The 10,516-nt window shown below is 35.3% G+C and overlaps 1 protein-coding gene across 1 annotated transcript; it reads left to right on the top strand.

Annotated features, from left to right (window-relative positions):
- The first annotated feature begins 7,017 nt into the window (after window positions 1-7,017).
- Window positions 7,018-7,941, top strand: LOC119537488 (olfactory receptor 8K3-like). The gene has a single exon (XM_037839974.1). The coding sequence runs from the start codon at window positions 7,018-7,020 to the stop codon at window positions 7,939-7,941; it is 924 nt and encodes a 307-aa protein (XP_037695902.1).
- The last annotated feature ends 2,575 nt before the right edge of the window (window positions 7,942-10,516 follow it).

Here is a 10,516-nt window from a genome sequence, read left to right as displayed (position 1 = left end):
AGCCTGTCACTAAAGTGGAGGGGGACATCTGCATATCTCTTTCTAGTAACTCTGCCAATTTGCAGATTCCTCTGTCTTTTTTGAGACAGTTTACAGTAACTGACTGTACCACACATGACAACAGCCAGCTGACTGCAGTGGCAATGTGCCTGCTGTCTTTACTAAGTTTAATATTTTTTTTTTGTCTGTGTTATGTACCCTGTTTCCTCAGCCATTTTCAGGGCATCACCTTATTCACATGGAGGTTTGTAAAAGTTAAGCAACAAGGTAACTCCTCACATTAAAGAATCAGGCCACACAGCATTACTCCTTGCAGGTTCCCTACCCTAGTTCATGGTTTGGGTCCAGGGAACAAAGGATTTGATTTTGAATGGGAACATTGGGGCTGGGTTGGATGGGTTAGTTCTAAAGGGCCTGGCAGGGACTATACAGTTGGTTGGGTTTAGGGAAGGGAGGAGAAAATGGGGAAAGGGGTTTTGGCAGTGCTGTGAGAAAGGGTTTCAGTTTTTATGTTCTTCATTATTTCCTTTCAGTAGCTCCTAGGAGCCATTTGTTAAAAGTATCCATCCCATTTTGTAAAACTAATTTCAAATTTGAGGCTGTTACATTTTTCCTTGAGATAATTAATTCTAACCTGATCAAAACAGCTCCACTGTGGTTGGGTAAATTTAGGTTCATCAGAGGTTAGTTCAACTCTTTTACTAGGATGATTGCAACTATTGACATAATTCTTACATGTAAAATAAGTGGTCATTTGTAATAAAACAGAACAGAGTCAATAAAACAGAGATCTCTTACTCAAAGGTTCAGTAATGAATCCACAAAGGACTTACCAGGCTATTTGCTCAACAAAATAGATTGACTGACTGACAGTTTCCCAGAGTCAGAGAAGGTCTAAAACAACAGAGACCTGAAGGTCTAAAACAACAGAGACCATAAGAGAGGGCCCAACCAGACTTCAGCTCAACAAACAAATGGATTTGACCTGGACCAAAACATGATGGGAGTTCTAAGATCAGAGAGGGGCTAGCCTAGGGAGCCAGATGACTAACCCACAGCAGGAACACAAAGGTTTCCTGTGGGTACCTAAGCTCTTCCCCAAGTTGCCATCCTGATGGTGATGTCATCCCAATGCCTTTTAATCTCACTTTACTGACACCAGACTGTTAAGTTGAATATGAAGGTGCAGAATAAGTTTATTGAGCTAAGTGGCAGGCCTGGGAGCAGAACTAAAAGAAAGTTACTGCTCAAAGTGAAGTGGTTGGGAAAGAGTTTATATACCTGCTTAGAACAAGAAAGGGTGTGGGGGGACAGGGACAGGAAGGCAAGGGGGACATGAGCTATGTGAGTTGTCTGGGGCAGGGCATCCTTGGGTACCATAAATCTGTAAAAGCTGTCCAGGCGGAATGTGTAGGAATGGGCTTATCTGGTGCAGATATGCAGACTTGCTGGTGTCAGCTTGACTTGTTTACCACAGTTTCTCCTTTCCCATAGAGGCAGGGGTCTTAATTAGCACTGCAAGGGATCTTTGGCACATAAGCCTGCTTCAGTTGCTTTCTGTTTCTTCTTTGTAGTTTCCTGAGTAAAATGGGAATTTAACTATTAGTAAAGCTATTTACCATTCCAACTTCACACTAACTATTAAGGGTTAATGTTTACTCAATCACAAAAAAATATTGATTTAGACATGGACTCATGAGTTTATATCACATTATTTAGAACTGTTTATAAAATAGATGTTAGAAAATTTCATGTAAGACATGTATGCTTAAAATGCACTTTTTTAAATCACCAAATAACAAATATGGCTGTAAATAAATAGCTCTTTCTTGGTAGTGGTGTCTTCTCTTACACTGCAATCACTTTTTTCATTCTTTGCTTCATTCCTCATGCCTTTTCAACATTTCATCAACATTTTCTTGTTCATCAGTTGCAAAACACAAATTCTAAGCCAAAAAGCCAGTATAGAAAGCCATTCAGGGCAAACACACAGTGATGGAAGGATGGTTCACAGTGTGTATGATCCTGGGCTACCTCACAGGAGTTGGACAAGATCTAAGCCACTTCGACACACTTGATTGCAAAGGAGGATGATAAATGGTCTAACCATGTGTGCAGGAGGCAAAGCAAAAAGATTTGGTTATCAACCAGCCACCTCTGCTCTGTACTATTCATCAGTTCTGTGTGACTTCAACAACTACTTTATCAGCATTACCCTAAACTGTCCATCTTACAACTATTACAAAAACTGAAATATTAAAGATATATGAAAATTTTATGTTTGTCTCTGTTAAATACTCTGAATTTTTTTGTTGTCATTTCAAATTCAGACTACTTGAAAATTAGAATATAATACTATATCAAGGCAAATAAAAACAAATCAACTCTATCAAATTAAATCTGATTAACTATTTATCTCAATGCTTCCCATATATGTAATCAGCACATATTCATAAGCTATAAATCAGGTGTTTGAAAGTGTTCTAAATTGATGGGAGAATATATACTAATAAAATTAATCTTGAAAGGATCCTTAAGAAATTAAATATGTTTATTTGTCCTGAATCAGGGATCCACTCATGGATATATTTCACAGAGTTATTCAACCATAGATCAGCAGAGGGATGCACACAAAGTTATTACTTGTGGTGATATAGGTAGAACTCAGTAGTCATGAACTAACTGAATGTTCATTGCTAAAGAAAAAATGCACTTATTAAATGTGAGTAGATACAGTTTATAACAATATAATGATATTGCTAAAATATTAGAAGAGTAGAGAAAACAACAAAGAATTGGTATATTTGTAGAAAAATTAATAGATCTCAAAAACATATCTGAGTGAGAACCATAAATATAGATACATCATGTATACATGTTCATTAAAACATGCATTATTTTACTTTATGAAGATTTGTGCTCTTGTAAGGACATATATCTACCTTCTTAAAAGTAGACCTATAAATGAAAAAAAATTGAAGTAGAATGGAAAATGAGGTCAGATGAAGATTATGGGGTAAGAAATTAAGGTAGGATTAACTCAATTTAACTGTGAAATCAAAAGAAAGAAATAAAATATGAGTAACACATATTCATAGTTCCTATTCTTTCTGAATCATCTAAACACACTATGGGGTATATTAAAGAAATATACATTCATCCTTAGACATAAAACTTAGCCAAAACAACTGTGGAAAATACTGAATATTAAAATAATTTATGTGAGTTTAAAGTGTATATCCAACAAATGCAATACTTAATTCAAGGTGTTTGAGATGGGGTAGTACAAAATAACACAAGGAAGGAAAAATGTGTATAAAATAAAGTTATCCAATAGGGAAATCAAAGTTACTCTGGATAATTATCAAAGACCCAGTGGCATCTTTTACTCGTCTCAGATGCTTTGGGAATAATAACAAATTGCATTTAGCTGTTCAGGGTGTATCTCAAAGTGGGGAGGGGGGGGTGACACTCATAAATTCCTCTTACTTCAGTGAGGTCAGCAACCATGTAGGGGAGCAATAATACATTCCTTCTTTGAGGTGAGTTGAGGACTCTAATCTCCATGATTATCAGATTAGCCACAGTGACAATTCTTGACTCCTCATTTCCATTTAAATTATGGAAATGACAGGAGTACCATTGCCAGACTCAGCACAGTATAACATAAATATTAATAATCTCAATTCCTAACAGTGTTTTCTGGAGTAACTTGGTATTTTGAGACCATTATTATGCTCCTTGAAAAAAACAAGAAATATGTTTCTATTTTTATGATTTCCCTATTGATACTGGAAACCTAAACAGGGAAAATTCTGAAGGGGAAAAGTGAAAACACTGTTTGAGAGCTTTACCTAGAATGTGGTCTGATTAAAGATGGTGATGCTCAGCTCAGGTTATTTATTCTCAGTAAGGGTTTGTTTCAGTTACTAATAGTTTTCAACAAGAGCTGCCAGTTACTCAGCAATGTGATATTGGCATTATCATTGTCTCCTATTAATTACATAGTTTCATTTGTGTCATAGATATCTGTGTCTCATTTTACCAATTCCATACAAGAGACAGGAATTGCCAGACTTTAAATTTCCCATTGAGAAGATCCTTTAACAAGGACTTGGGTATATGATAATCAATTTGTAGGTGATATCAAGAAGAAAAAAATGAGGATTTGGGGAATGTGAAGCATGGAAGTAAGAAAACCTCACAGAGTGTGCAACAGACAGCAAGTTACTCTGTAAGCAAGGGAGTCTCAATCTCTTGAAATACTTTGACATGCCCTGCAGTAATCTTGGGTTTGTCTCAAGGTAGATCAGAGAAGTTACAGCTTGGACACAACTTCAGGGCACATCAGAGGTGGCCCAAAGTGATAGGGAGTGGGGAGACTGATGTTTTTGCAACAGTGATATTTGAAATGGTAAATTAATGTCAAAGTCAAAATAAAATATTAAACATTTTGGCTTAAGACAATATATTCATCAGAGCACAATAATAGAATGCCTTGGGCTCTACTATTTTTGTATTAAATTTGCAGTTGTTTCCATATGGATAGTGAGGTTCAAGGCTTGGAAGCATCTCTGAATATATTTCTAATCTGGGCTAAAATGAGTTTAAAATTAGTGCAATTAAAGGGTCAGGGAGGGTCAGTCCTTAGATGAATTATGTCAGTTGTGTGTATTCTGCTTTAAGTATGCCATGCTTTAAACATTCCATAGCTCTAGGCTTGGGTATTCCCTTGCCCTTTACATAAAATACCTAAATGCATTGAAGGAAGTGTCATCCTGATCTGTAATCCATGTACAAATTTACCATATCAAAAAGAAAGTGGGAAACTATGTTTGAGAATGGGAAAAGAATGAAATCATTCTCTCTCTCTCCACAAGCCCTTGTTATATGACACAGATACAATGCAAACTGTATCTCTCAGCCTGTAAGATTTTGTCCATGTATTTGTGAATCTGAAATAATGGGATATAATTATGTTGGAGAAGGACAGCTAAAAATTATCTTCAAAGATCATTCCAAGCTGCGGAATAATGATTTGACATTCATCCACAAATATATCATTCACTGAAATCCCTGTATGGTGGACTTAGTGTTCCATTATTGAGATAATTCACTGTACTTATCCCAATAAGGATGGGACACTTAGAAAGGCTCATGGCTTTATTAGCTGTGTTGGATGAGAGGAGTATGGGTGTTTGTACTTTCTGATTTATAATTTTAAAATAACATTATAAAGCAAAGCTCAGCTGATGCAAACTCACCCAAAGACTCCCAGTTCTGATGTATTTTTAGTCATTCAAGGATCTTCCTTCCTTTCTACTTTTCTCCCTGTTTTGTTCCCTCTCTCCTTTAAGTAGGAGCATGATGAACTTAATCTGACCAGCCTAGTAAGCTCAATTAAGACCATATAAAATATCTAGAATAGGAAATTCATAGAGACAGAATGTAAATCAAAGGTGACCTATTAAAGTTGATATTTAAGATATACTGATTTTTTCAGGATATTTGCATCTATCTATATGAAATAGTGGGCTGTAAATATTGTTTATACCTTTTCTTAAAAACAAGGTTTTGCTGACCTTCTTGGTTGAGTTGCAGAGTAGTCTTTGTTTCATATAATCCAGAAGAGCTTGTGAAAATACAGATGATGCCTTCCTTGAAAGTTCAGGAACACTTGCCTTAGAACCAAAATAAAGGGAAAAAGAGTTGGGAAAGTAAAAGTAGAGAAAATGTAATCCTCAAATTAAAAATCTGTTAATTAAAAATGTTTGGTGTACATTTGATGGAAGATTAAACAAAGAAATAAGAATAACATTCAAAATTAAAATATAGCAAAATATTGCATTCTTTTAATGTCTTGCCTACGTACTTTTAACAAGTAAAATTTGTGTACTTTGCAATAGGCATACAATATCTCCTTCCCCTTATTACTTATTACTTTCTTTAACTGTGATACTTCCTACAGTGATATAGTGTTCTGGCTCTTGAGGCTTTTGAGATAGACCCCCTGTTTTAGAGGTTTGCTTCATTAATTGGTTAAGCATACTTTAGTGGTTTACTTGATAATCTTAGATGATACATTAAGAATATATTAAGAAGAACATTTTAAGAATTTTGTATGTCTTAAATTATATTATAAAATTATAACTAGAAAAGTTAACCCTTCTTTTTAGAGATATTATTGCTTAGTCAAAGCTAACGAGGGTATGTCTGATAATGGTTTTTCTCAAGGTCAACAAAATACAGATGCAAGACTTATTTTGTATACAATACAGTTAACATCAGGAATGTTGTACACAAGTCCTGAAGTTTGGAGGCATAATTTTAAAGTGAATTAAGTGCACTAGAGTCAGCACAATGGGGTCTCCTGAAAATGAACTAAATTCTTACCTATCATTATAGAAAAGCAATGCACATTGTTTAAAACTCATAAAGATAATGGAAAGATAATACAGTTTATAATATCAAATGCATAATGGAATGAGAATGCTTCTTAAATGTGAAGTAAGATGAGAGGAAGTAAATCAGTCTGCTAAATGAATCAGTAAATGTTTTTCTGTGGATATGCAGACTGAAGTGTTGGGAAAAGGATCAAACGGCAGATATTTTTATTGTAATTTCTTCTAAATATGTGGTATGTTTTAACAAATAATATGCATTTTTAAAATATAAAAATTCAAAACAGTATCAGGATTTCCACAATAGGCCAGACTTACCAAATGTGCTATTTATTGCTGACAGAACCATGAAGGAATATACATCTGTGGATGGAGACCAACATTTGACATGAAATAAAATTATGACTATATATATTATGCTGTGGTAGCTTCTAAATGAGGTGCTATTTTTTGATAATAGATGGAGGTCTTACTTTAAATTACATCATCAAAAATTTTAATGGCTTTATCTGACACATAAGGGCTTTGTATACTAAAATTTTACCAGGTGACACCTCCTGAAATCCAATGACTCTTCTGATGGTTCTTCCCACAGTAAGTTTCCCGAATGACCTAGATGGACATGCAAAATCAAACTGCGCTGAGTGAATTCATTCTGACTGGGATCACAGACCACCCTGAGCTGCAGGCTCCATTCTTGGGGCTGTTTCTCATCATCTACTTGATCTCAGTGGTGGGCAACTTGGGCATGATCATCCTCACCAAGATGTACTCCAGGCTACAAACACCCATGTACTTTTTCCTCAAAAACTTGGCTTTTATTGATCTCGGTTACTCAACAGCTGTGGGACCCAAAATGTTGGTAAATTTTATAGTGAAGCAAAATACAATCTCCTATATTTGTTGTGCTACACAGTTAGCTTTCTTCATCATGTTCATCACTAGTGAAATTTTTATTCTTTCAACAACGGCCTATGACCGGTATGTGGCCATCTGTAACCCTCTGCTCTACACTATCATGATGTCCCAAAAAGTATGCTGGGAGCTGGTGGCAATCCCCTATCTCTACAGTGCCTTTCTGTCTCTGCTAACCACCGTAAAGATTTTTATTTCACCCTTCTGTGGCTATAACATTAGTCATTTCTACTGTGATAGTCTTCCCCTGTTATCTTTGCTGTGCTCAAGCACCAGTGACATTGAGTGGATAATACTGATCTTTTCAGCTTTTAATCTGGTGTCTTCTCTTCTTATTGTACTCTTTTCTTACATGCTGATCCTTAGGGCCATTCTCAGGATGAACTCTTCAGAGGGCAGGCAAAAGGCCTTCTCCACATGTGGATCTCACCTGACAGTGGTAGTTGTGTTATATGGGACTTTATTATTTATGTATGTGCAGCCCAAGTCCAGTCACTCTTTTGATACTGATAAAATGGCCTCTGTATTTTATACCATGATAATACCCATGCTGAATCCCATGATCTATAGCTTGAGAAACAAAGAGGTAAAAGCTGCCCTACACAGGATCTGGAAATATCTGTGAAAACTTATCTAAGTTCAATGTAGAATATATATATACACAATAAATTAGGTTATTACAATGGTTTTCTATCTGTGATAAGTTTTAGAATGCACTAATATGTGAAGAAACAGAAAAAGTTAGCTATAAAGCTGTGTTAATTCAGGAAAGACCTACAAACGATCTTCCTGTCCAATGGTTTAGACTCCCATGGATTGCAGAGACCAAGAAGGTTCTTGAGAATTTTGTATCAGCAGAAACATTGTCAAACTGGATTGAAAGGGACAGAAATAGGATTAAACAAAGGAAGAATTACTCAAAGAACAGAATCATAGACACAGATACTGGCCTAGAGGGATCTCCTAGGTCCAAGAATGCAGGGCTGCCTTTGTATACTGAGAGGCTGGCATATTCTCTCCAGTGTTCAGAGAGGACATGGCCACCACCCAGGTATTTGGAAAGAATGGGGCTGTCATCCTGATAGTCGGAGATAGTTGGGATGTTACTCCAGCAGTCCAGGAGATCAAATCATCAAGACACAGATTACCCGCAAGACTTGAAATCCAGTGGTAGTTGTCCTGCTTTGTTTTGGATTTGGTTGAAACCCTGTGACCACCCACAGCCCTTTTGTCCTTCCAATTTCTCCCACCTGGGATGGGAATGCCTATCATAAGCTCTGTCACAGCATTTTATTTTGGAAGCAGATAAGCTGTTTTTTGGTTTCACAGGTCTGCCTATGGGGTTAAATTTTAAATCAAGATAGACCATATCCAAAGTGAATTTAGATGAGATTCATCTAAAACATACAGTAAACATACAGCTGTTACTGAAATGGCTCAAGTCTTTTGGGATATTTAGATAGGATGAACATATTTTGCTATGGGAAAGGCGTGGCTTTTTTTGTTCCAGATGGTAGAGTGTTATGGATTGAATTATGTCCTCCAAAAAGGTAAGTTCAAGTGCTACCCCTGATACAGTGAATGTGACCTTATTTGGAAACAGGGTTTTTGAACATGTGATCAGTTTAAATGAGGCCAACTAGATTAAATGGATTCTTATCTAATATGGCTGGTTTCTATATAAGCAGAGGAAATTTGGACACAATAAGAGAGGGACAGGGATGGCTATATGATGTAGGCAGAGATAGAACTATAGCACAAATCAAGGAACCTCATGGAATGTCACACACTGCCAGAAATCTGTACATTTCAGAGGAAACATGGTCCTATCAAGAACTTCATTCAGACTTCTAGCCTCTAAAATTGTTAGACAGTAAATATATTTTATTTGCACAAACAAATCTATGGTACTTTTTCACTATAGCCCTGGCAAACTAAGGCATTCTTAAATGGATTTTATACCACAGTTGAAGAAAGAGAAGGAGAAGGAAGGTGAAGGAGAAGAGTGATGGATCTCATGAGCATCACAGTACGTGCAGAAAACCACACCCCCTATAAAAAAAAACTTACATTGGCATATACTATACTAAGACATATTGAGCTGGACTCATAAGATTTAGTCAGTTTTAAAAGTTATACATTTAAAACAATGTTTGATACAGCTAAATGAGTACTGCATATATACAATAATTCAAGGTTGATTTCATATATGAAAATCAATCTATATAATTAAAATCATTATAATTTAAAAGAAAAACTAAAAGGGACATATGATAAAACTCAACATCAATTTATATAAACTTTCTAGCAGAATAGAATAGAAACAAATATCAATCTAATAAATGATATCTATAAAATTCTTACATTAAACATCTAATGTAATATTGAAATGTTAAACTCTTCCCCAATGACATTAGCCTCAAAGGGAAGGCTGAATAGACTTGAAAGGAAATACTCAGCACACAGCTGATCTGTAAAAACTGAGGGAGGTGTATTTTGTTGCTGTTGTTCATTCAGTTCCTGAAATTAAAGGGACCACTTTCATAACACTAGCTGAATACAAGTGAAAGAAATATAAACTTAAGTGATTATATACATTAAGTAATACAGTCTTTGTACAAATAGGTTAGAAAAATCACTAAACAAATATAGTAATACTCCTTTTAATAATTAAAAAATAAGGCAAACTTTTAGAAGGGAGAAAATCTGAATTCCAGAGCTAACACATTAAAATATTCAAATGTTCAGCTGTCAAATAAAACACAAAACATTCAAAGACACAAGAAAAGTTTGTCCATCTCCAAGGAAGAAATAAAGTGACAGAAAACATCTCTGATGAATCGCAGACATTTTACCTTCTAGACAAAGACCTTAAAATGAGGTTCTTAAATATGCTCAAACAGCTAGAGAAAACATGGGCAAAGAACAACAGGAATTAAGAAAATAATATATATGATTAAAATTAGAATTTCAATAGGGGTATAAATGATAAGAAGGAACAAAACAGAAATTCTGGAGCTGAAAGGTAGAATAAAAGGGAAGTAAAAATGGGGAGATTATTACTAATCTTACAGAAATAATTTTAAAAATGATTATAAGACAGTAATACATATATTTGTTGTATGCCAACAAATTAGGTAATCTAGATGAAATGATCAAATTCCTAGAAATGCACAAACTACCTACTCTGACTCAAAAAG

The sequence above is a fragment of the Choloepus didactylus genome, chromosome 6 (assembly GCF_015220235.1).
Source record: "Choloepus didactylus isolate mChoDid1 chromosome 6, mChoDid1.pri, whole genome shotgun sequence".
NCBI classification, from domain to species: domain Eukaryota; kingdom Metazoa; phylum Chordata; class Mammalia; order Pilosa; family Megalonychidae; genus Choloepus; species Choloepus didactylus.
This window is presented reverse-complemented; position numbering and strand designations above follow the sequence as displayed.